A 27,829-nucleotide genomic window follows, 5' to 3' on the forward strand; every position below is an offset into this window, starting at 1 on the left:
GTTCTAAGACCTTTATGACTTGCCATCCAGTCTATTTGTCAAGCAGGGGGAACGTTATGATTGTGAGGAACAGGCACTGGGGGAGATGAATGAGAGATCTCTTCAGCAGCAACTCCATTCCCGTGATCTTGGCTCACACTTCTAGCGACAGGTTCTGTTAGCATCCTAGCTAGCCAGTTGTTCAGGTCATCACCATGCAGCCCCAGCCCTGTTCGATGCGTCATTCCTGAGCTTAGCTTTTACAAAGAAAAAAAGAAAAAAATTCCACTATAGCATTTGAATCAGAAGAATTTAGAAGGCATGGTATGATTGCCCAGACACCCCAAACAGCAGTTGTTGAAGTCAAGAAAGGGAAAACAGTCTTCGGTGGAAGACATGAAAATCAAGTTATTTTAAATGCATCCAGATCCGGTGCCCAACTCACAGACCACTTGCTTGTTTTTTCCTTCTCAGTTCTTTTACTGGAAATATTGACTTGTTATTTACACAGAGGAGGGAAACGAAGATGATTTTTTGTTTCGCTGTAGATAAATTGTTTTGAAAAAAAATTTTAATCAAATGCTATAGCAGAAGAGAAGCCCATCAAACTCTGAAATGCTATGCTTCTCATTAGCAACAGTGCCTGGTTTTCGTTTTCATACTGCCATTTTGGGTTCATACACAGTAATAGACTCTGACACATTTATAGGGAAAAAAAGTTCTTATATGTATACTGTCTTTAAGGACAAGGGGAGGGCGGAGGGGATGGAATAACTTTTGAAATGGTTTTGTCAGGGGTAAACCCATCATAATGGGTGATTGAAACCTCCTACTTGATAAGAGTTCAGGAGGAAACACAAACTTCAAATCAGTGCCTCTCGGGGACTGTTTGCAATTGTTACTGTTAGCTCTTCTGGAGACCATGCATTGTTCTAAAATTTCATAGTGTTAGCATGCAGGAACAGGCTGAAACTAGTAATCAAAGCAGCAAAAAGGAAAAAAAAAAAAAAAAACTTTTGCTATAAGAAGATTAAATGTTAATTGTCAGCACTCACATTCCAAAGCAGCATATGCATAAGAAAGAAAACATGCCATTTCTTGTCATTCCTTCCCAGTCATCAGTTTTACAGTCACACCAAATCCAAAAGAGAAATCTCAGGAGACAAACAAGCACCACCACACACACACAAAATCAGCGAGAATGATCAATGAGAGGCTGAAAGACAAGACAAAAACAGTTAAAAAAGACTGAGCGCCACACGCTGATAGACCTTTGTGAATTACAGCGTCTAGACCACCAATTAGGAGGTTGGCACTTTTGCTTTACTTCTGAAATAGTCCATTTTCACTGATCCCCCATCGGGTGTCTTCACCTATATACTTCTGGGTCCACTTTCTTACAAGGTAAGGCCCATTCTGACCTCCTTCTGGTGATTGTGATTCATCGAGCTTGAAGGATGTTATGTCCCAGCCAGGAAGAACCTTCCACTGGGCCATGTTATGAGTCACAAACAGGCTCTTTAATTAAAAATGGATGAGGGTGCGTCTCTCTGGTAGTAGCCGTTCCAAGAGAAGTCGATACTCTGTGTGTAAAATTATACTTTCAAGTTGTAAAATAAAATTCTATCAAAATTAAGTCATGGATCTCCAACTTTAGAAAACACCTTCCTCATCCTCCTCGGCTCTCTCTCTCTGCTTCCTAATCCTTTGTTTTTGTTTTAGTGAACTGAGGCTGTTCAGAATTAACTGGTGTTTATTTCCATGTCTCCAAGACTGTTTCCTCTTTTAGAGCTGATGTAGGTTCGAAGGTTAATTTCAGATATCAGAGTGCCACTTAAAACTCCCAAGGTTAGGTTTCAAAGGGCAATTGTGAAAGTTTCAGTATTTATTTAAAACAGAAGTTAAGTTTCCTATCTACTCCCTGGCCACATAGAGTGCCCTCTCTCCTTTGGTGTTTGCTGATTTTCTTTTTTTATCTAGTCACCTAATGCTCTCTTCCCCAATCTCCATCCTCAGAAAAGGGAGTTTTCCACAGGGTCTCAATGGTAATGCTAAGTAGACCTGTGAGGACATCTAGTGGACCTGTGTGGAAGAGCAGCTAGTTAACAGACCACCCAAACAAGCTGGGTGAAGATGCTGCGTGCCTCTAAGAATTGAATCCTGCAGAGTCATTTCAACTCAGTGGCTTCTCCCAATCCACAGAAGATTTTTAAGGAAGAGCCAGGATGAAAGCCAGAGAGGTTCCAGGACAGGGTCCTAGAGTGGTCAAAAGTGGCAGCTTGCATGGGCTGTGCAGTCATGGCCCATAGAGCAGGACCGCTTTGGTACCAGCTGGTTGGGTCTCCTTAGAGCCCATTACAGCTTCTTGAGACAGGGAACAGACAAGAGTGTCGCGGAGAGGTGTCCATGATGCGGCTGCATGTCATTCCATTTCAGCGTTCTTAGAACTTTATGCTCAATTAACTGTCCCCATCAGCTGGCTTAACTCTGGGAAAGCAGAGAAATACAAGCCCCTGGAGACGCCGTTTTCTCTTTGGCCCACATCATAAGGTTCTTGTTCTTGGACTAGTGCCACAGATTCAAAGAGGTTGTGTGGTTGCCAAGAATTAGACCCTAGGTCTCACCTTTCTCCTCTAAGAACTTTGTCCTAGCAGTTTTACAATTTGAGAAAAAGCTGTTATGTCCTTTCCTTCACCACGATGAAGTGCACATTCATCCAAGACTTCCATTATGACTTCCTAGTGCTATTTTTAGAGACAAAAGCATTTTCTGCATGGACATCATCAAAGCTGTTTACTCAAGTGTTGAAAACTGGAAGGTTTCTCAGACATACTCTCGGACAACTTTTCCTATACGTGCAAAGGTCTCGATCATGCAAAAGGAAACCTGTAGAGAAGGGGCCGCTGTAGATTAGCTCGGTTACTGCTCTTTCCTGGTGTCAAGCTGACAGTCAGTTGTCAAGTTCAGGTTCTCTGCTGGTTAGCCCTTCAGAGCCAAGCTTGGAATGGAAGAGGGAGTTGGACTCCATCCCGTTCTCACACCATCTGCCTCCTGAATCAGCAACCAAATTGTCAGCCAATTTCCAATTGTAGAACCTTAATTTCCAGGGTGGGCTGGGAGGGGCAGGAAAAGCAGCGCTCGACTGAAAGGCTCAGGTGGAGTTTTCCAACTGCTGGGAAAAAATATTGTAGGTTTCAAATGGAACAATTCGAGGCAAGACCGGAGTGGAAGAAAAAACAAAACAACAAAACCCTGCTCTTCAATCAGATTGCAACTTCATGTTTAAAATCAGTCCAATGAAGGATGGATTATTTGCTGAAGGCGGAACTCTAGAGCTGCTCTTCGTATGCTTGGCAGCAACTAAAATTTTAAGTCAAAATATCCATGGAAGAAAAAGTCCACTGAGGTGTAAGACGGAGGCATTTGTTTGATGGAACGATGGGAATCTGAGAGCATTCTTTCAAGTCCTATAAACGGGGAATGATGTCTTCACTTGGTGAAATTCTCCAACCAGCTTCTGGAGGGAGGAGAAAGACCTTCCCAGGTAGTTTCCCAGGAATGGAAAGAAGGGAACAAAAAAGCTGGTTAATGATATCAGCAGAGAGCACACTGAGCTAGTAGGGTGATCCGGCCCTGAACACTGTACGGTGGCTGGAGAAGACAGCACAATTTGGCACTAGAGTTGTTTGCGGACTGACACCATGGTTTCCCTCCACTAGATACAGTAGGCAGCTTGGCAGGAAGGAAAGCTGTCCATGTCCTCAAGCCATTTTTCAAGATGTTCTGCAGATAAAGGGAGCCACGGAGCCAATTCTGGCAGAATTTTGCCCCAAACTGAAGGTCACTTTTGTTGGTACACAGAGTATTCCATATCCTCCAGCGACTAGCCCAAACCAGATACCAACTTTCTTCTTCTTCTGCAAAGGAGTAAGAGAGAACCAGGTGCAGAAACATCTCCTCCACATTCCAGGGCTGCTGTACTGAACTGGTCTGTAGGTTGGGTCTCTTGTACACAAGTAAAGTTGGATACTTGTTGCTGGTGCCATGGAAAGCAGCACTGTTCGAAGGCACACATGGAAACACTGGCCTGAACGGTCATCATCAATGGCATCTTGCTGGGAGAGATGGTCCCATTCTTTGAGCAACTTAAGGCTCAAAGACTTACATTTACTCATCCAGGCTTCTACACAGCTCATTAATAAAGTGGAACATACTCTTTGAGCCATCCCTTTCTGCCTTAAACAAGTAAGCAGATCTTGCAAGATGTCTAGGTATACAGGAACTAGGTATGTCCTAGTGGGTATTGCTGAGGGAGAAATTTGATTTTAAAGCAAAGGTACTTCACAGACTATAGAAAATAATTACCACTGTGGAAATACTTGTCTCCAGTAAGGCAATTTAGGTACTTACAGTCCCAAAGTTGGGTGTCCAATTAATTCTCTCTCAAGCACTTACTCATGTAGAGAGGCATGTATGGTGTAATAAATATATCACTCTCTATATATCTCTATGCTTATATATAAAAATGTACATTTTTACATATAAAGTACTGGTACATATCATATATATATATCTCAACATGGGAATATATATGCAGCATATGTTTCCTTCAGGATAGGAATTCAAGCTTAATAGTAGAGGAGACCAAGTATAATTTATCAAAGGCAAGCATGACTATGACCTCCAATTGATGAGGCTTCTAGAGCTAGTGGTAATTACCTCAGCCGACTCAGTGTCCCCTCAAGGTCCCTGAGACAAGGCCTTCAAGAGAAACACTGTTGTCAAGGTCTTATTTTCAAGTGGAAAAATAAGACAATGCCAGAAGCTGGCAAGAGGTTGGCAGGGAGGGGGGAGTATGGGGGGCAATGGAGGGGGTGGGAGGTGGATGAACAGAGAGGGGTTCCCTGCTCGCAGGGTTCTCCAGCTCCAGGCTACTCTGCAGACCAAGTTGGGGCGTGATGTTACTGCTACATGCAACATGAATACCGAAAGAAAAAAGAAACTGCAACTGTACAGAAAATAAAAGAGGTATCTCTTCTAGAGAAAGACAGGGGGAACTGGACTCTGGGCTGCTGGGAACCCGTTTTACTCACAATATATCACTACCAGTGTGCAGTTAAAATAGAGTAGGGGCCGTATTCCAAGGCAGCAATGAGAAAAAAAAAATAAATCAAAAATATGTCAATGATTAGAAGTTAAAGAAAATTCCTTCAAAACACAGCAATTTAGAACATGACTTGTCCCCTAGAAGTCCACCTTTTGGCAAACTTTTAGAAGCTGGGGGAGAAAAAAGGAAATCATTAGACCGGATTTGTTACACAGAAAAAGAAAATGAGTAAATAGCAGATTCTGAGAACTTGCTCCTTGGCCAGACAGCTGAATTTGACTCTCTTCCTGGATGGAGAACTATGAAAAAATGGGAAAAAATGCAAAAGTTAAACTATACTACCACAGAATTTCCAGAAACAGAGTGTCCACACTCAATATTTCTCCAGGTAGTATGACATAAGACGTTTAAGACTGAATGGAGGTGAATGGGGACGTTGGGGATGGGGTGGGGAGATTTAGAAAGGGAAAAGCGAGGTTGGGAGGGGAGGGTTAGAAAACAATAAAATCCAGGGACGTCATCAGCTCTGCCCTCCCAGAGACATATCATTCCAGGATGAATTATTAATACTAGGCCTACCAGGTTTGGACAATGGAGCGTGGGTCTGCCAATGTGTATTCAAAGGCAGGAAACCACCCCGACTTGCATGCATTATTAACACTTCTAGCTCCTGCTAATAAAAGTTTCTTTGCAACCCTAATCTATCTCCCCCAATTTCCTAACCTGCCCAGCATGCCCAGGGAAGTTCAAGTTTAATCACTGATTTTATTCTAACCACCCTGCACACATATGCATGGGCTGCTATGGCCTTTTAATGAGGAAGAATGGTATGTGGACAGTTCTGACCGCTATCAAGCATTAGCCTCACAGCTGAAGGCCTCCATGAGGCCCTCGAGGGGAGAAGGGTGCAGAGAGAGGGAGCGAGGCCCTATCTCACTGCTTGGCTCTGCAGGGACAGTCCTTTTGTAGCAGTCTGTGCTGCCCTGTAGGATGGGAGATCATTCGATTCACTAGCTGAACCGATGTTAAAGGTAATGAGAGTAGAATTATTTCAAACAATTACGTCCCTCTCTCTCCAGGATGAAGCTAAAGCCAGCTGCTGCTTGCTTGCCTGGAATCAAGATGGAAAAATATCCTAGAGGTCAAACCCTCATTTCCAGGGACTTAAAAACCTGACTACTGGGTTCCACGTCAGTGCCCAGTGAGGAACATGTCAGCATCCAAGCAAGAGTCAGCATCCAAGCAGAAGTCATTCCCTGCCATTTCCATTCTTGGCTCTCTAGAGCCTGTTCTCTGTCTAGTCACCAGGGAGATTTTTTAAAACAAGAATTGATGATATCACTAACTTGCTGAAACTCTTGCAATGGCTGTATTTATTACAGGACTAAAACCCAAGTTTCTTCCCATGGCCCCTGCCTGACCTCATCTCCTACCAACCTCTCCCTGGCTCCACCAGCCACACTGGCCTTCCTGCCTTTGCTCAAACACCACCAACTTATCCCTGCCTCTGCCCATGCTGTTTACCTGGACTGGATCTCAGCTTCAGCATCATCTCCCAAAGAACGCCTTCCAGACCTTTCTGGCTAAAGCAGCATCCCCTACAAGATCCCTCACACTCTCAGGCAGTCTCCTCTCTCTGCAGAGCACTTGTCTCTCTCTGAAGGTATTTAATTATTTCTATCTCACTGCTTATCTCCATACACCAGAGTGAAGACTCCAGGAGGGCAGGGATTGTCTTATTCACTGCTCCCTCCCTGGCACCAAGAATCGTGCCTTGCACAAAGAAGGCACTCAAACACATGTGAATGAGTGACCAACAAGTGAAAGGCGCCTTGCCATTTCACTGATACCCCATGGGGCCAGATTCTCTGGCAAGTATCTGGTTAAGGGTTCTTGGCATTAAGACTCTCCTGCATTCCCCAAACCCCTCCACTACAAGGGTTTTCTGACAAGGGTTCATCCTATCCTGCTTGTTTCTCTCCCATGTACTTCTGCCTTGGGATGTTGTGTTCCTTCTGATGGAAGCGATCCAGGCAATGCCTGGTCAACTGAGCTGTGTTTCTGTTTCCAACCAACCGAGCTGAGCCGAGTGGATGTACTGCCCAGTGAGAAGGGCCTTTTGAGTTATGGAGTATGGGGGACTGGATGAGAAGTGAGTTTGTTCTGTGTCTTCACAGGATTTTAGATGCTCTTCCTGGTAGGCTGCCAGAATTAGAGAATTCTTAGGCCCCAAGAAGTTAGAGGTATGGCTACTCTGCATGGTGAGGTGTCAGAGATGGGTAAAGGAGATCGTGTGTTAAGTCAGTGGACCAAAGCTGCCCCAAGCTTGGGAATCAGCCCTAAAATGTTTCTGAAGAAACTTCTCTAGACCAAGAGTGCTTCCCATGAGCGTTTGCCACAAGACTGACACAAGCCCATGTGTTGCTTGTGAAAAAGCATTGTGTGGGGTGATCTTTTATCACTGGGTTCTTACTCTTCAGACCCAAGATCACTCACCCTGCCCTTTTCTCTTACAAAAAAGACTAGGGACCAGCATCAAGATAGGTCTTCAGGTGAGCCTGAACCCCTGTCTGTCGGATCTGTGTGATCTCATCAATCTCATCCTCCCACTACACTTTCCTCTTTCTGTAAAATGGGATTAATAATACCCGCTGACAACTACGCAAGGTTATGCTGAAGATCAAAGATAATAATGATCTTAAAGAGCCCAAGAGCTCTGGAAACATTAAAAACACCACGGGAAGGAAGGAATCACTATTGCTGTTTTCTCCAGGATTGTGAACAACTTCTATTAAACAATGCAATGTAATGACTGCAAGCTTTACGTGACGCCCTAGTGCTTTAGGTCAAGAGTTCACCATCCACCATTCCTGATTTAACATATCCTCCTCAAGAAGTCCCACTGGCTGCTTTGAGCCCAACCTAATCCATCCCAAAGAGCAATGGTGTTTGAGGTTTGGTCACTAGGCAATGGTATATAAAGTTCACTGGGGATGACCAAGTTCTTCCCTTAGGCCAGTCTGAAGGTATCATAGCTGAAAACTCTGACCTCTGGTAACCAATCCAGCAAAGATCCCAAGTGGAAAGAGAGTCAGCTCCCAAACCCTCAGACTCAGTTTCCCTTCAGCCGTAGCACAGCCACCTTTACACTTGACAGCCCCTAGTCCACTGAAAATCACCAGGCGAAAACACTCCCTCCTCCAGGGCCTCGGCTGCCCTCCATCTCAAACATAGATCGCATTTACTGTGTTTGATGGACACAGCTACCTAGGCATCCCTTTAGAGTCAAGAAGTGGGGATTAGGCGTGAGGCTCACACCGAGGTGTTGACGGTGGCGATTTTCCATCCTCTGCTCTGCTCAAGTGAGGACAAGCATTTATTTCATGTCTCTTTAAACTGTGGGGTGAAACATAAACATATTCAAGAACCCTCTTGATGTTTAGTGTTTCTTTAAAAAGAAAAGGAGAAGGGAAATGAATTGGGGGAAAAGAGGAAGGAGAGAGGGAGGGGAGGGGGAAAGAAACACTACTTACGCCGTTTGCAGCCGCATTTTTTTATCCTTTTGGGATCCGTGATGTCATCATGACAGGCCTTGCAGTAAAAAAATGCCCTGGAGAGAGAGAATGGAAAAACTGACACATTTCATAATCCACCCAAGTGAAATGAGGACCACATTTCCTCCACCATGGTGCCAAATTAATGAAACACGCCAGCACTAATTTCCTTTAATCTTCTGAAAGGTTTAGACATTCATAGACGGAAATGTTTGTTGCTAGACCATTTACTTCAAACACAGGATTCTGCAATTTGAGTTAGTGCTTCTTTTCATAAACTTTTATTTGAAAAGGAGCTGGGAGAGGGTTTGCTGACGTGACACACCATGTCTGCCCTCCCTGCTTTCATTTTGGAGAACAGCCCTCAATGCTACTCATCAGAACACTTGGGCAACCAGCTCTGGGCCCTCGGTGGGAGGTTAAATACATCCCTGACATCCTCATGGTCTGATCAAATAGGTATGAAAAGGGCACAAGGATGACATTCCTCAGTCAAATAGAAATATCAGCCTTGTCACTGATATTTGAAAGCACATTCTCCTGTCAGCCAAGGTAAGCAAGGTTGAAGAAGAAGGGAAAGTTGTGGGGGTCCTCTGTCAAATTCCTTCTGGGATTTCATAGCCCATATTTACTCCCAAACAGGCCAGACCCAGTCCCACACTCTCCGGACCTGAGAATACTGCATTAGTGAAGGTTTTCTTCATACTAAGGAGCACAGCTCATTTGACCCCAGGGATGGCTTGGGCAGAGGGTGTTATAGGGTTAGGGTAGAGGACTAAACTTGGGTGGAAAGGTGACCCACAGGCAGCAATCAACAAGAAAGTCCCCTCAGATGACTCAAGTGTCAATATGTGATTACAAGGTGCATTGGCTGTGTTGGAGATATTCTGGATGAGACAAAGCAAGGTCACTGGAGCACTGTTTAAAATGTACAGGGTCTGGAAAAACAGCACTGGGGGCCTGTATCCTTTCAGTACTGGGGAGGGGGGCAGGTACTGTGATAGTGATAAAATTCACCGGAACAACCTTCTGAATAAGGAGACTAACAAAATTTCTGGCTCACCACCTTCATCACTCCCAACATGCAACTGAACGCCAAGGATAAACATGGTCTTTCCTTGACCTAGACTATAAAGAAACAAACACATTTCTTGACCATGTTATTCTCAGTTCCTTTTTGATTTTCATAGGACTTCATTTATGTTTGGCACTGGCTGGAAACCAACTTTAAGGCTTTGGGATCTGGAAGAGATTGTGTAGATCTTGCAGCCGAAGTCCCTGGAACTCAGTGTCCTCATCTGTAAATCGAGGAGGTTGTCATGATCTGCCCAAAGCCATCCTGTCTAGACCTTAGCCAACTCCAGGACTTCTAAAGTCAAGCCCAAAGCTCTTTCTACCTTAGCAGCTCAGCCACTGGTTAAAATGCCAGTTCTCAACCATCTTGCAAAAAATAAAAGGTAGCTGATTGCTTGGCTGAGTGACAGTGTGGCTAAGAATCCAATCAGTGATGACTTGCCTTGAAAGGGGAAGGACAGGAAAGGAGGAAGCAATTTTTCTTTCACTTCCCTTGGACATTTTCTCCCCCATTTGATGTTTCTACACATAATAATAATTGTAACAAAAATGCATTTATAGAGCACAGATTATAGCCCAGGAGCTGTTTTAAGCATGTTATAAGCATTAACACATTAACATATTTGATTCTCAAACAATCCTTTGAAAGAGATATGATTATTATCTCTGAATTACAGATAAGGAAACTGAAGCACAGAGAGGTTAAGTGGCCTGCCCAAGGTCACAAAGAGAAGAGTAGCAGAGCCCAGATTGGAACTCACACAGTCAAGTGGCAGAGCCCAAGGTCTCAACACATCTCCACTAAAGAGATGGTGAGACAATGATGGGTCTGAATAGATGACTAAAAAGGTAAAGTATGATTATTTCATGAATTAAAGCTGGATTCTGAAAATGAAATATGCAAAGGGCCACACATGTAAACTTAATGAGTGAAATGGGAGTGGAGGGGCCTGTGGTGACCTGGAGATGCACTCCCCCAACCGAGGGCAGAGTATCTAAGCTCCAGCTGATTCTTGCTAAGAGGCACTTCTCTGCACTTCCCCACCCATCTCTGCCTTCCATGCTCACCTGGCAAAGCCCTGCCACTCAGTACACCTGTACTCAAGCAGCTGAGCCTTGCTGGGGAAAGGAACACACCTCTGGGCCAACTGATTTTGCTTTAAATCCACGGTTGTGCATGCCAGGGGCCTTTTCACACTTCTCAGGATCCCCTGCCTCATACCTCCTCCTCCCTGTCAACTCTCTCGCCACTCCCTCTCCTCCTCACTGCACCCCTTCTCCAGTTGGTGACCTTGCCCCATCCATCATCAAGACCAGATCTGCATTCCGCAAAGCTGGGCTTTGGGTCTCCTTGTCCTCAGGTTTCCAGTCGTGTTTGGCCAATGGGAGGGGCCGGCAGGAGATTGGAGCGTGAACAGTGGTAGGAGTTGGCAGTGATGAGATTCCTTTACTGAAGGACCGAGCTCCTGCCAGCAGTGTCTCCTACGCTGCAACCTTTCTCTCCACGTTCTGACAGCCCTCCTTTGAGTCTGAAGATCCAGGGCTAAGAGTGGCTCCAGTCTGTTTTGAGCTCTGAGGTGCTTTTTCATCCCTCGATAGTTTTCCTTAACTCTGTGCCCACAGCTATACATGGTCCCTTCATAAAACTCACCTCCCTTTTCCCATTTAAGCATGTCATTTGTTTCTTGCCAGGACCCTCACTGATACAGCACCCACCCAAATGTACCTCTCTAGCCCTCACTTTTTCCCAGAATGCAAGAATCTTAGGTCCTACTGGCTGTATGACATCTCGATGTGTATGTTCAGTGCGTATTGCCTGCTTATCCTAGTCTAGATAAAATTCTTGATTTCCTACCACCCTGAACTTGCTCCTTCCCAATTTACCCTATCTTGGTAAGATGGAGCCATCATTCCCCTCAATAGTGTAAGCTCCAGGTCTAGACTCCATTCTTGATTCCTCTTTTCCCCTCACTTTTTATATCCAGTTCATTAGAGGGTCCTACAGACTCTGTAAAATGTATTCTGAGTTGGTCTTACTTCTTTCCACCTCTACTCACCTCTTGCAGCAGCCCCCAAGTCCATGGGCCTCTTCTCCCCCCACCCCCACTTACCTCCCATTCTCTACCATCCAGATGAAACACCTTTTACTACATCATCTCCAGCTTAAGACCATCCATGATTCCATGTAATAACACAGCCTCTGTATAAAGTCCTATGGAAGCCAGCCCCTGGTGTTCCCTCTAACCTCATCTCACCCCCTCAGTTCCCTAAACACGACAAAATTGTTACCACCATGTCTCCTCTTCCCTTCTGATCCCTGTTCAATGGATTCTTTTTCATCACCTTCATCTCTGCTCAAATATCTCTCCCTCAGAGCAGCCATCACTTTAGTTCAGTTCAGTCGCTCAGTCATGTCCGACTCTTTGTGACCCCATGAATTGCACCACGCCAGGCCTCCCTGTCCATCACCAACTCCTGGAATTTACTCAAACTCACGTCCATCGAGTTGGTGATGCCATCCAGCCATCTCAACCTCTGTCGTCCCCTTCTCCTCCTGTCCCCAATCCCTCCCAGCATCAGAGTCAACTCTTCACATGAGGTGGCCAAAGTACTGGAGTTTCAGCTTCAGCATCAGTCCTTCCAATGAACACCCAGGACTGATCTCCTTTAGGATGGACTGATTGGATCTCCCTGAAGTCCAAGGGACTCCCAAGAGTCTTCTCCAACACCACAGTTCAAAAGCAGCAATTCTTCGGCACTCAGCTTTCTTCACAGTCCAACTCTCACATCCATACATGACCACTGGAAAAACCATAGCCTTGACTAGACAGACCTTTGTTGGCAAAGTAGTATCTCTGCTTTTTAATATGCTATCTAAGTTGGTCATAACTTCCTTCCAAGAAGTAAGCGTCTTTTAAAATTTCATGGCTGCAGTCCCCATCTGCAGTGATTTTGGAGCCCCCAAAATAAAGTCTGACACTGTTTCCACTGTTTCCCCATCTATTTCCCATGAAGTGATGGGACCAGATGCCATGATCTATGTTTTCTGAATGTTGAGCTTTAAGCCAACCTTTTCACTCTCCTCTTTCACTTTCATCAAGAGGCTTTTTAGCTCCTCTTCACTTTCTGCCATAAGGGTGGTGTCATCTGCATATCTGAGGTTATTGATATTTCTCCCGGCAATCTTGATTCCAGCTTGTGCTTCTTCCAGCCCAGCGTTTCTCATGATGTACTCTGCATAGAAGTTAGATAAGCAGGGTGACAATATACAGCCTTGACGTACTTCTTTTCCTATTTGGAACCAGTCTGTTGTTACATGTTCAGTTCTAACTGCTGCTTCCTGACCTGCATATAGGTTTGTCAAGAGGCAGATCAGGTGATCTGGTATTCCCATCTCTTGAAGAATTTTCCACACTTTATTGTGATCCACACAGTCCAAGGTTTTGGCACAGTCAATAAAGCAGAAGTAGATGTTTTTCTGGAACTCTCTTGCCTCTTCCATGAGCCATCACTTACCCGCAATCTAAATCAGTGACAGTTGCATTAATTCTTTGCATCATGAGCAAACAAAACCGCAACTCTCTCCTCCCTAGAATGTGAGCCCATGAAAGCAGTGTCTCCTCCCCTCTGTTCACCACTGCTTTCCTGGCACCTAGTAGTGTTCTCAAAAGCGAGTGACCTGCAGATGTTTGATGAGTGAAGGAGTCAGATAATGCTTGGAGGGCTTCACCCCTCTTTTCCTAAAGCACTGCATCTGAAAGTTTCTCGGAGCTACAATCCATTAACTTTTTCCCAACCCTTTTTTGCAACAGAGGGTGCAAACTCAATACTAGATCATCATAATCTACTTTTCCATTTTAGAAAACTTGTTTAGTTTCCTGCAAACCTCCTATGTCCTTTCTGTGGTTTTCAATCCCCTAACTGACAGCATTTGCTCTTGACACATCACACACCACGGAAAATTACAGGCTGGTGTTGAGGCTGATTGTGTCAGCATGTATTTGTGAACACCATAAAGCACTGAAATGAGACATATTGTACTCCCTAACACAGGAGGTAATTTGTTTTTTGGACTGCCTGGTATCTGTGACATTCATTAGTGAGAGATGCAATAGGAAATAGAATTACATAAATAGGAGCTTCATGTTATATTTGCTATCTGGGAGGTACATGTGATCAATGGTACACTGTGTGCCCCCAGTCCCCTAGGCATGCTCCAGCTTTTGTGTCTTGTGTCTGGTCAAGGGATCAACCTTCTCTCTCAGGAGACCTGGAGGGGCTTCAGTCCCACTTAGCCTCGCTTTCCTCTTGCAGGTGACCCCAGTTTGGTGGGTATTCCTAGAAAAGGTGAGGTTCTATGAACTGGATAAGGAGCTTTTCCTCTTTCACCTGAATAATGACAATCCTGTCCCAATTTGCAGAAGTAAATTTAAGTCATTAGATACCTCAGTCTCAAGGAGTTTTTTCTTTAGCTTCTACACCCCATTTTTTTTTCCTGAGCTTCTTTTTTTTTCTTTTGGCTGTACCACAAGGTATGCAGGACCTTAGTTCCCCAACCTGGGACTGAACCCATGCCCCCTTCATTGGGAGCATGGAGTCTTAATCACTGAACCTCCAGAGAAGTCCCCCTAAAAGCTTTTCTAACTAGTAGGGCTAGTTTTTAAGAGGGGATGAAGAGGAAGAAAATAAGTGTCAGTTGTCAAATCTCATAGGTCTGGGCTCAACATGGCAGATTCACCTCTTGGCAAATAAGAATGTAAGCTTTGGAATGGGACTTACTGGTTTTAAACCCTGGCCCTATGACTCAGTAGGCATGTGGCTTTGGGCGAGTTAATTAATCTGTACCTCAGTTTCCTCACATCTAAATGGCAGTAGCAATGCTCCCTGTCTCACTGTTGAGAGGATTAAATGAGTTCATCAATGTTTGGTATCTGGAACTTAGAACACAGCTGGTGCACGTGGAACTCTGCATACAAATTCACGAATGTTTCTAACTGTGGTCAAAAATTTCCTTAGAAAAGGAAAGACCAGTTCCAGCTGGGCTCTGCCACTTGCTTATATGCTGCATCAGTTCAGTTCAGTTGCTCAGTCGTGTCCGACTCTTTGCGACCCCATGAATCGCAGCACGCCAGGCCTCCCTGTCCATCACCATCTCCCGGAGTTCACTCAGACTCAAGTCCATCGAGTCAGTGATACCATCCAGCCATCTCATCCTCGGTCGTCCCCTTCTCCTCCTGCCCCCAATCCCTCCCAGCATCAGAGCCTTTTCCAATGAGTCAACTCTTCACATGAGGTGGCCAAAGTCCTGGAGTTTCAGCTTTAGCATCATTCCTTCCAAAGAAATCCCTTCAGAATGGACTGGTTGGATCTCACTGGTGTCCAAGGGACTCTCAAGAGTCTTCTCCAACACCACAGTTCAAAAGCATCAATTCTTCAGTGCTCAGCCTTCTTCACAGTCCAACTCTCACATCCATACATGACCACAGGAAAAACCATAGCCTTGACTAGATGGACCTTAGCCGGCAAAGTAATGTCTCTGCTTTTGAATACGCTATCTAGATTGGTCATAACTTTTGCATGGCCTTGTACAAATCATTTGTCTCAATTTCACAGATGAGGAAACTGAAGCCTGAAGAGTTTCAGAAGACCAACCTCACCAGGTTGTTTTGAGGACTAGCAACAAAGACTGTAGAATACCCAGCACCAGCCTGACTTTGACTAGGAGCTCACTGGATGAAGACAATATTCTTATGCTCAGTGGCTAAGTCGTTTCTGACTCTTTGTGACCCTATGGACTGTAGATCACCAGGCTCCTCTGTCCATGGGACTCTTTTAGGCAAGAATACTGGAGTGGGTTGCCATTTCCTCCTCCAGGAGATTTTCCCAATCCAGGGATCAAACCTGTGTCTCCTGCACTGGCAGGCAGATCCTTTGCCACTGAGCCCCTGGGAAGCCCAGTGAAGACAATAGGCTTAATATAAAAATGACACACCTGAACAATTCATCATTTATTTAAGATATTTTATGTGACATTGTCCTTGAGCTGAGTGACCTTTCTGACCTTCTGAGTCACATTTTTCTATCAGTAAATTTTTTCTAGTTCAAGGCTAAAATCAAATATAATAATACTCCATGGTATTCTGCAGAAAGTCCTATGATTTCCTGGGCTGTTTAAACAGGTTTGAGAATATGAACAAAAGTGTCATGAAACATTGAGGCCAATGAAATCCTGGACTGTACCTACAGAGGCTTAAGAGTTAAACCTGACAAAGTCAGACACTTATCTAGAAAGGCCACCAATAGAAATACAGCCAGTTTGGCATTTCATCTGAAATTAATCCAAACTTTTTTGAGATTCCATTTGACACTTACAGTAGAAAATGGAGACTTCTCGAGTAAATTTGCCTGGATAATGTTAAGAGCACTAGATGAGGGGCCATTGTCCTATGTTGTCCTGGGTCATCAGGAATTGGGGTGATCGTTAACAATCGCTTAATCTCCCTGAGACTCAGCTTCTTCACTTGGAAAATGCAAGACCAGGTATCTAGGGTCTCCTAGGTCTAAAATGTTACTATTCTAATTCAAAGGTATGGAACTCATTGTGTGATGAGGAGTCCATGGAAGCATGTCAAAGCACAATTCTTTTTTCCTAAGGTTCAGCACCATCTGATGGAAACAGACATGTTAAGCACTTCTGGGGTTAGGGCCCAGTACACATTGAAAGCATATCTCAGTGCACGGAGATAGGTACAGCTGAGCCAAAAAGGAAGGCAAGTGAAAATAAACTCTTACCTTTTAACTTCTTTGGCATCACTTGCGATGAAAAATCCTAAAGTACCTTCTTGGATCTTAAGATGGTTTCCAGGATTAATTAATATACTGCTCAGTGAAACAAAAACAAACAAAAAAGATGTAGTTATGAGGTCATGTTCTGAAGAAAACCTTAAAGGCTACACCATATTGTTAACTTTATAGGGGGCCCACTAGTCTAATGCTTTCCCCAAAGATTTTGTCTAGAGCCTGATCTCCACGGCCCTACACATCTAATTGGATGATGCCATCATAAAGTTCTGCTGCCAGGTTCCCAGGCTGGCACACTCCCAGTTGCAGATATCAAAGCAAATCCAGATTTTAGGGCTGAGTTTGTACAATGGGATTGCCATGGGCTTCTTGTTTGAGGCAAAGTTCCTAATCATGTATTGTTTGGGAAATTACTGTTGATGGTGTTATTGGTCTAACAGAGCTATGGCTACACTGATCTTCCATTAGATGGCAGGGTATTAATGGGACCCCTATATGCATACAGAAACATACATGTATACACACTACATATTACTGCAGGGAATGGTACGGGATGCCTGTAACCAATGTAGAAGCAAGCGGAATATCTGCATAACATTGATACGGACCTGGAAGTGGATTCCATGTGCAGCCTAGGTAGAAAGAATTGCATCTACCCTGACAATGAGAGAAAAAACAAAAAATGCCAGCAGTTGGAAATACTTAATGATTCCAGTCTGCTGTTTACAAAAAGGTATGAGAGTGTTTGAATAACGTATGTATCTAGTATAACCTGATTGGGGCCAACTTGTAATTAGAAAAAACAAATGCAAATTATCCCTAAAAAAAACTTCCCCCATGGGGAAGTTTTATAAACCTAAATATACACTGTCCTATTTCAAAGTGGTATAAAGAGATTAGCTGACCAAGCTGTGTTTGGACTGACAGAAGAGATAAATGTATCCTAATCTAATAAATGGATGAAACAAACAAACTTAACTGTCTTCAGATCAAAAGCAGAATACAGACTATTTTACACAGAGACAGAGATGAGGCTTTGAGCTTAATGGACACAGAATTGAGGCATTGTAAATGCAGCAGAGTTATTTTTTGATCTGAAAAGTTGGTGTTTATGGTAATAGATGTCTGGAATCAGGCTAAAGGAACTCCTCCACTGTCTAAAACAATCCAAACGGAGGATGGCATTTAAGACGTCATCTTTTACTGCTGGTAAAACCATTCCAGAAAAGTGCCGTGGCTAGCACAGCAAGGCATCCGTAGCAAGACAGGAAGGACCCAGGTGAACTTTTGTTCTCTTTGGAGAACTCAGAGCAGATCATTATTGCAAAATGTTTGCAGTCACAGAAGCATCGATTATTACCAGTAACAAGGCCTGACAGGAGGAAGCCGATCCTGTGAGGTCACTGTGATTAACACTAAATGGCAGCAAGTGTCTATGAAGATTTGAGTGTTCTGCCCTAGAACCATAGGCACCAGTGAGATTCGTCACCAGTCAGGAAGCAGCAGGTCACACTAAAGCAGTTTGCAAGGGGCAGGAGCTCCGTACAGGCACCTCCTGAACACACCCTTCAACTACTCTTCACCTTGGTGTAGCAGCCCTCTGACTTTTCACCATTATAGAGGAAGAGGGTCAGAGCTTATGACAGTTTCAATGGGTCCCTGTTTCAAAGTCAGTTAAATGGGATGTTTTAGAAAAGCAGAAGGCTGGATTTTGCACACTGTCTTATCCTCATGACTGTGCTGTATGGCAGTTCTTCCGTGCCCTAGTTCGGCAATAAGAAATTGGGTCCAAATTCCAACCCCACCATTCAGTTACTGCCTGACTTTGGGCAAGTTACTAATCCTCCCTACAACTCAACTTCCTCACATACAAGATGAAAATAAGCATAGTCTGCTTTACTTTTTTCAAAGGATTAAGGGAGATGATGCATAGAAAGCTAATGTATATTAGCTTTTCTTATTTATTACTGAAAAAAAAGCCAAAAGAGTATTTCACTTTTAATGAAATCATCACTTTAGCTGGCCCCGTAGAATGGAACATAGAACTTCATACCAAAATACCATGGCCATAATTAGATAAAGTTATTATAGGGAGAAGAAAATGTACACTCCAGAATAATATTCAGGAATATACAGGAAAATTCTGGAGTTTAAAGGAACTAATTTCTTGAAGTTGAATAAGCCTACATTTTGATGTGTATTCATATAAGGATGTAAAAGCTTCTGAGTGAAAAAGAAATCCTATCGTAGTTTTAACAATGCAATTCAAAAGAGGAAATTTGACACTCATCAATGTCTAGGTGACACATAGGAGCAAAACAAGCCTCACACAAAACCTGTTTCTTTCTTTTTTTTTTTTTTTTTGCATCATATGCTTCATTAATTGCACTCCAGTGATCAAGCCCATTGTGTCATGGTTCCTATCAATGGAAAGTTTCTTTTCATTTCCTTTGTTCTTTAGCAACAGTGAATAAGAATTGGTGTACAGTGAGGATTTGGGACTGTCATTCTGAAGACAGCGGGTTGAGATAATTTATTACAGCCTTCAAGCTTGCTTTAGTCAAGTCAGTGCGGCGGAGAGGAAAGCTTTTGGGCCCTGATGTCAGGTACATTAGTGTTCAAATCTCAGTTTCGATGCCTGTGCGGGTTAAGTGAACAGGTGTGTGTGTCGGACAGCTGAGGTCAGGTCCTGGCCTTGGGCATGGACCTGCTGATAAACCTCACTCTCCTCATCTGTAAAATGGGGGGAATAATTGCTAGCTTATAGTGTCACAAACAGAATTAAAGTACATACCATACATATTATGTCCTGAGTGAGGGGTCACAAAGCAGGTCCTTAATACATGGTCACTATTATTAGTAAGCAAGGTAATGACAACAACTAGACAAGATGCAGACAATCTCTCAGAGCATCACTGCTCTCCGTTTGATCTTTGGTGCTAATAAACTACCTAGGAGGCATCTTACTGGTACTGGAAGACCTCTGTACTGACTGAGATATCCAAAACATTTTTATCCCCATGCCATATCTGGAGATGGGCTCGTCTGGACCAGCTTTTGGCTGCACAGTGGAGTATCTCCCTGTTCCTTAAACCTCATGGCTGACTGTGTAAGGCACTGTAAGCACCTCCATGGGCATCACTGACCGTGCGATTCTAGGATGCCCCCTTGTTCTCTTTTGGACAGGAGGAGAGGCTTCACATCATCTCTGCGTGAGAGCCAAGGCTGCATCATTTGTAGTATCCTGCTCAGGCTAGGGCACCCTTCTGGGTGGGAATCAAAAGACTGAGCTCAGCTCTTGAGAATAACGAAGGAAAGAAATCTAAATACACAAAGAAGTTTGTTGTGCTGCATTCCACTGACAGATTTAAGGGTCTGGTAAAGAAGCATGTGCCCCTGATTTCAGGGGACCATTGCATATAATAGTTCCTGTGTAAGGGTACAAAGTTTCAAAGTCTCTTTAAGGAAATCTATTACTCTTTTTGATATTTTAGACAGTGAGTCTTCTATCCACATTCCAAATCTAGAACGTTTAAATCCATTAAATCCTCCTTTCTTTGAAACCATAAAAAGATAAGGATCCTAGACAGAAGTAACTCTTTTTGCTGCCAAATGCTTGCTACCCTTAGAATACGCTATTGACCTTCTAATGGGAATATGTAAATCTTTCCAAAGATCTTTGATCTCAAACGACGTTAAGTTTGTTTGGCTTTTATGGCTGCCAAAAGTCTCCCTCCTCGTGCCTCACTTTAAAACAGGCTTTTGCTCCAATTTTGTCTAATTCACCAGCTTATCAGAGATAAACGTCAAGATGTGTCTCGTGAAGAATCAAGGAAATCTCTAAGAAAAAAAAGCCTAAATACCACTTAGCAGAATTCCAATAGGGACATCTTCTTGGCAGGGGTGGATTTTTTCTTAATTCAAGGAACTATAAATGATCCTGTTTTTCTTCTATGACCTTGTTAATTTCAACTGAAAACATTCAGTAACAGCTGGAGGCAAAGGGTTGGTGTGACCTCTTCCCCAAGGATTCTTACTCTCCCTCTCTTTTTCCTAGTTTTGTATTTAGACTTATTTTTTAGTTCCTTATACACCCTATGGAGCAAATATTTATTTTCTGTAGGGAAACCATAATTAAATAAAAGACTGAAAACCATAATCCTATTTTATTTACTTTTATAAGCAAGTTTCTCATAGTAATCAGCTTAAAGCCCTGCCTGCAACAGGCACATTTCAACTCTCTTGAATGAGTGAAAACCATAAGCAGTGGCCTCAGTTACAGAAGTGTCTCTTTCCTTCTCTAATAGAGAGGAAAGTAGTCACAGATGTTCTTCCAAAGACCAAGGTGCAAATCTCACCAGCTGAGCCTACCAAAGGAGTGACCACACTCCTGGGGATTTGTTGCTTCATAGCAAAATGATTCGGAGAAGGCAATGGCACCCCACTCCAGTACTGTTGCCTGGAAAATCCCATGGATGGAGGAGCCTGGTAGGCTCTAGTCCATGGGATCGCTAAGAGTCGGACACGACTGAGCGACTTCACTTTCACTTTTCACTTTCATGCATTGGAGAAGGAAACGGCAACCCACTCCAGTGTTCTTGCCTGGAGAATCCCAGGGACGGGGGAGCCTGGCGGGCTGCCGTCTATGTGGTTGCACAGAGTCAGACACGACTGAAGCAACTCAGCAGCAGCAACAGCAAAATGATTTGTTCCCTTTCTCCACCACTTACGCATAACAACTGGGAAGCATCTAGTTATCCCTTCTTCAGTCATCATAAACTTTACTTGGTCACTATTTCCAGAGACAACCAAGGATTAGTCATTCAACTGAAACACATTTTTTTAAAGCGAACTTTTTATCCATTATGGATAAATATGACAGGTGTGTATTTCTCTCCTCCCTCCCCTCAATTTTGATAGGTGTAGCGTACCATTCCCTGAGCAATTACAAAATATATCACTCACATGAGAAACAGTTTGTACTTGATAACATGGTAATTATATCTGTGTCTAGCAAGCTAATGGGACTTCATGAACTAGGGCAAAAAGATAAAGACATGTAGCTCTTTAGTTCACGCTGTGCCCAGATGAATCGTGCCACTGGGGGGTGGTCTTTCTGACCACACAAGGTCACAGAGATTGCTATTGGGTGGGACTTTGTTTGACCAGTGGTTGCCCTGCAGTTTATGGGCTATGTTCAGGCACAGCCTAAAGAAACCCCAAACCACAAATCTTATTGACTTTCTGGAACTTTTCATTTCTTCTTGGGTTTAAAATAAATTCTGCTAGAGTCCCACACAACTAGACACACACACTTTTCCTATGAAATGTATGTAAGGGCACGGTGGGTATTCCATGCTTCAATATGTTTGAGCCCAATTCACTTACACAGAGACAGCATAATAAAGATTGCTCCCAGTCGATCACACTCAAATGACCACCTCTGTGGTCTGCCAATGACAGGGGCAAGGACTTGTTTAGCCTGAATCCATCTCAGTAATTTTAGAAATGTCATTTTAAAATCTATTTTGCACATAAGGAAACGAGTAGCCTTATGGGATGGGAAAGAGAGTTCGTTTGGGAAGGACCATGCTGGATATCTGGTTCTGGGAGCAAACCGTGTCACTTTCTGATACACTTCAGGACAAGCCATGCCTATATCACAACATGCCTCACCACAAGATAAAAGGACTCAAAGGCCAAAAGCCAACAGCTTAGGTGCAACCACTGTGGGACTTTGAAGATGCAAAGTGTTGCAGTAACTTCTTGCAGTCGGATCATATCAATAATACCAAACTGACAGGAAGCCACCTCTACTCAAGAGAATCACTGAAGAATCTGATTTTGGAAAGAGTTTCAGATAGATAGACACACACACACACACACAATTACAAACAAAAACACATAACAGTGATTACAACCACAGAACAAAACAACTCTAGAGAAGATGAACAAGGAGGCATCTCAATAGTATGTTTTCAACAATACTGTCTTGGAGAAAACAACACTGCAAATATAAGCCCAAAAAGTTGGAGGGGAAAAAAAAAAAATCTATCGATGAGGATTTTGTCGTGCTTCATGCAACATAAAAAGCAGCAAAACAGGGTGAGGTCATGTGGTGAAAACTGAGATACTTCACATTGAGAAATATGCCCAAACACATTGGGAAGAAAGAGAAACATGAGTTCATCTCAATAAACAGTACTCATTCAGTAAACCAAATGCGATGACCTAGCAATTGAGTAGCAGCATTCTAAGTCTGTACTGAGTACTGGCCCAGGGAGAAGGTACATCAAATGTTATCATCAGAATTAGCATACGGAAAGAGAGTTAAGCGTAAGGGCTTGGTCTCTGTTTTGTGGATAAAAGGACACAGATTTGTCTCTACAAACTGGAAACCGGACACAGGGCAGAGGAGGTCACCGGGAACGTGGATGTGGTATGCAGACAAACGCCACCAAAACACATCAGGACAGGACAGAAACAGACACCAAGGGCTGGAGAGACCAGTTCTGCTTTATCAGCTCTACTAGCGTTTGTTCCCATCGCTGGTGCCATGACTGAAAACAGGGTTGGGCCTTGTTTTGTGTAGGTTTCCTGCAAAGAAGTTAGTGCATGATCCAAAAGAATCGCCAAATCAAACAAGAAAAGCAATATGCTACTTCCAGTTTTTATGGACTCTGGTTGGAGAGAGGTTTGTATATAAAAACACATATATACACACATATATATAATATATGTATATACGGGGCTAGACAAGGGAATGAGATTATATATATGTGTACACATATATATAATCTCTATCTTCCTGAATTCTTGGCAAAGGGTTAGTCCTGTGGTTAGACGTGAAGACGGAGGGTGGAAGTTGGGAGGAAAGTTAACGAAGAGAGCATACCGCTTTCGGCTTCTGCAAAACGACAAGAAAAGAATTGAAAATCAAACAATTGGATAATTAATTGACTGACACCAGAAGGAAAGAAGGAATAAAACCTTTGTTTCAAGTTATGTGAAGGATGCATGTGAAAACAAGGTTTTCTGGCAAAGCATGGGAACAGTATCATGGGGGTGAAACAGCAACAAAGGAGGCAGTTCACACAGGTCAGAGGCATGGGGCAGGGGTGGAAAAAAAGAAGGGGGGCGGCCCTCTGAATTTTAGCACCCAGTCACTTAGGAAATGGGAGAGGAAGGCAAATGGGACATTTTTAAATGAAGAACAAAATCAAAATGATTATCTCAGGAAGGGTCAGCAGCTCAGTTCTTTTTAACACGAATATTGTGTTTGAGTCCTGTGTTTTCTTGGAGGCATGATCCACATTCCCTCCAACACACCTTTTTCCACAAGAACCAATGTGCTTCCACACTGAGACCAAGCCATGTTTGAAGATTAAAGCTGGCAGCTATAGACAGAAAGCTAAACCCAAGTCTTATTGGTTCTTTTCTCCCTCTTCTGAAAAAGGAAATTCTAAAAGCTTTCTGTATGTACAAATATGGCTTTGTTGGAGCATCTATCAAATAAAAGATTGTGCCTTCAGGGAGAGCACTGAGTTATTTTTCTTAGAACGGTGACAGCAGATTCACATTGAAACCTTTAACAGTCTTTCTCTCTCCCTCCTTTGTGACCAAGAAGTGGCAGGTGGGAGATGGCTGGTTAAGGTACAGGGTGCAGTCTCCTGCCATGGAATTATTCCAGAATGGCTGAGAAACACTCTTCCACCCACATGATGACATTTTTTCCCTTAGAGATGCACAGAAGTGATAGAGAGCACTAAATTATACAAAGATTTACTAACTTGGCAACATGAGAATATCATTTGCAGAAACCCAGGATACACATTTTCCTCTACACAGGTACAGGGGTATATTGGCAACAACATGGGCACGCAACAATCCCAGAAACATCCACTTTATCTGTTGAACAGCAAATAGCCAAGAACTCTCGGGTGTTTTGCAAATAATATTCTTCACTTTGGCAGCACAGAGAAGAAAAACGTTTATCCACATAAATAGTTGTCAACTGCTAAGACTACGGTCTACCATGTGGTCACCAAATCTACCATTTTGTCTTCCTTTTGGTGGATTTGGATATTCAAAACTAGTTAATATGTGATCAGATTGACTTCGTGAGCAATCTGATCTTGTGGTTAAGGTAACAGAGAACATTGGATTGACTGGCTTACAATCCAGTGTTTGATTTTGTTTGTTTGTTTGCTTGTGTTTGGCTCATAGAGACACGGGCTACATATTTGAAAGTCTGGCTTTATTGAGTCATGCACTCAGAAAATGGAAACTTCTCGAATGATGATAGCAGGAACCTTCTAGTCTTGCCCTGCAGTCAGTTAATAAGGCATATGTTGGAGGATATTTCCACCATTCCCATAGACACCTACAGGTAAACTTTTTAACATGGATGTCAGTTCAAGGGACATAAGCCTGAGCACTTCTCAGTAAGCTCTCCTTCTTCTAAAGCTATTGATAAGAATTGAGGAGCAAAAAAAAAAAAAAAAAAGAATTGAGGAGTAAAAAGTCATCTCTCTTTTATCTGTAATGCATCCAGTACTCCAACAAAAATTCCTTGTTAATGGCAATGCTTCCTCCTTCCAGCACAAACTCATATATTGACTGGAGTGTTATCTATTTTGACCAGACCCGGTCCCTCATCAGTCTGATTTGCACATAATTAAGTACAAAATAAATAAATAAAGAGGGCTCCTGCCTCCAAGCCCTGTTCTCTGGGCTAATTTACATGAAGCTGATATTCTGCCACCTGGATTTCAGTTGCACCAGGAGAAACACATATGGTACACAATAGGCTGCTTGTAATTTGGCTCCAAGAGAGCTGTGATCTCCCATCACGGCTCTGCCCCATGCCTGCTTTGAAGGAGGCCAGAGTCCATCTGCTTTTTGCTCACAGCAGTAAACACAGGTTTAAGGACAGAGTCTGTCCCTCATTTTATATTTAGAGGGTGAAAAGTGTAAGTTGGTGTGATCAGGTGGAGATCTGGATGCCTCATTCCTTTCCCCTGGAGAGGCAGTCTCTCCAGTGGGGTTTGGGATGCCAGGTGTCTCTGGGATAGAAGTGGCAGGGTATAGTTAAATACACCTTGAAATGTGACTTCAAGTCAGAGAAGTGTTGCATTAGGATTCCAAACAAATAAATAACACGTTAAGAAAGAAGTGAACTGAATGTTCCCCGCCTGCATGCTCACCATCATGAATGTCAGCTGGGCGCTGGGTCATGGCGAACTTACCGGCTCTCTCGATTGGCAGACTTGTACTCAATGGCTATCATGAGAAGCTTGAGCTTCACAAAACACAGCCTGCAATGAGACAGAAAGTGCTTCCCAGTCAGTGGTTCCAAATGACCAGAGCCACACAACAAACACTGTTACGACCTTTCCATCTCCTGATGCGGTCATTATCCAAGGGACCCCTATTCGACAGTCTGTGTGCCAGAGGGAGGGGGCTAGGAGCCACACCTCCGCATCCTCCCCATTAAACTTGATTTCTCACAAGTGATAAGGTGCTGAATGTTCAAAGTGCAAATTGCACTCAGGTCTGGATGTCTAGACACACACCCCAAGCAGGGATTTCTGTCTGGGGATTTATGCTGGGCCAGATTCATTAGTTACTCGGTCGGGTAGTAAAATGTTAACTGCAGGGGGAGGGAGGTATTTGGAGCAGCTGGACCTGTTATTTGGATTCCATTTCGGTCTTTTGTACAAATGGCTCATATTGTTGTTCCGAGCAGACCCCTGCGCGCTTGAAATGATGGTAATAACCCTTAGCCTCCGTGTAAGTGCCCAGCACATGATGACGGGACCGCGACTCCTGGCTCCATCCAAGCTCTCTCACTGCATCTGCCGGGCGTTTCTACCTGCAGCCCAGACTGCATGGAGGCCGGCTGGCTCCCGCCTCCAGGTCTTCACCCACACGGTTCCTACCGCAGAAAGCCTCCTCTGCTCCCAACCCAATCTCCAGGCCCAAGTCAAACTGGACCTTCCGTGTAGGCCTTCTCAGACTACTGCCATGCTCTGATTTTCTGTCTCAGAACACCTCCAGCACCTTGTGTGCAACCACGTCGTTTAGCCCTTCATTGATTTTATCCCGGCTGTGGTTGCCTCCTACTGTTTCATGGTCTGAACTTTATCTCCTCAACAAGTGTAACTTCTTTAAGAGTTAGGGACTTGTTTGGAATTCCCCACAGTACTGTACATTGAACCTGCTACAGAAAACTCAAGAAATGAGTTCTGCTTACTCATGTTCAGTTCTAAGAGAACAGAAAAAAAAAAAGTTCAGTAAAATACTTATGCATAAAGATGCTCATGGAAGTACTAATACACAGTAAATAAAAAAAAACTGAAAGTAACCTAAATGTCCAATAAAAAGGCAAAGATAAAATAGCATACAGTATAGTATTTGCATTCAAAATGACTTTTTGAAGAATACTTCAAGGTAGATCAACGAACATTATTTTGTAGGTACAAAGATGTAAATAACCTAACACAGTGAAAATATATATTTATAAACTCGTAGAAATAAAAGCTCACATAAACTAACAAAGAATTATATACATTACGTATCACAGGTTTCCTAAATGGGCATTATCACTCATGCTTTAAGGACTTTTAGATAGAAAAACATTGGTTGACTGACGGATTGAGAAATGAGTTGATGGTTATTCAGCTTTAGCACTGTGATGCGGAGGAGGTGCTGGGTCACAGGTCAGGCTCTTGGTGTTCTCATTTCATCCCCATAATATCCCTAGGAGGGAGATATGACCCCAGTTATTCAGACTTCCATTGGTGTTTCTGGGCTTCCCTAGTAGCTCAGATGGTAAAGAATCTGCCTGCAATGTGGGAGACCTGGGTTCGATCCCTGGGTTGGAAAGATCCCGTGGAGGAGGACATGGCAACCCACTCCAGTATTCTTGCCTGGAGAATCCCCATGGACAGAGGAATCTGGTGGGCTACAGTCCATGGGGTCTCAAAGAGTCAGACACGACTGAGCAACTAAGCACACACTGATGGTTCTATTTTACAAGTGATGAAACTAAGGCTCAGAAAGCCCATGTAACTTGCCCTAAGTCCCCAGCTCATACCTGGCAGGATATACAACATCTTTGTCCCCAGTGAAGCCTATTTTATACTAGGGTAGACAGGCAATGAGCAAATATACCAGTGAATACATGAAACCTTTCCAGATAAGGACAAATACTGTGCAGAAAATAAAACACCTAAGAGGTTAAAGCAGAGACATTACTTTGCCAGCAAAGGTCTGTCTAGTCAAGGCTATGGTTTTTCCTGTGGTCATGTAT

At 43.4% G+C, this 27,829-nt stretch overlaps 1 protein-coding gene across 9 annotated transcripts in view; it reads right to left on the reverse strand.

The window, feature by feature from the left end:
- The window catches only part of KCNMA1 (potassium calcium-activated channel subfamily M alpha 1), a 767,665-nt gene that overhangs the window by 139,330 nt on the left and 600,506 nt on the right, over positions 1-27,829 (reverse strand). For 8 of the 9 annotated variants that reach the window (XM_042240721.1, XM_042240720.1, XM_042240724.2 and 5 more), the window contains 3 exon segments: positions 25,764-25,832; positions 16,507-16,593; positions 8,620-8,696 (listed from right to left, as the gene is read on the reverse strand). In XM_042240721.1, coding sequence (XP_042096655.1) covers positions 8,620-8,696; positions 16,507-16,593; positions 25,764-25,832 — 233 coding nt within the window. 9 annotated transcript variants of the gene reach the window in all.

Source organism: Ovis aries, chromosome 25 (assembly GCF_016772045.2).
Source record: "Ovis aries strain OAR_USU_Benz2616 breed Rambouillet chromosome 25, ARS-UI_Ramb_v3.0, whole genome shotgun sequence".
NCBI classification, from domain to species: Eukaryota; Metazoa; Chordata; class Mammalia; order Artiodactyla; family Bovidae; genus Ovis; species Ovis aries.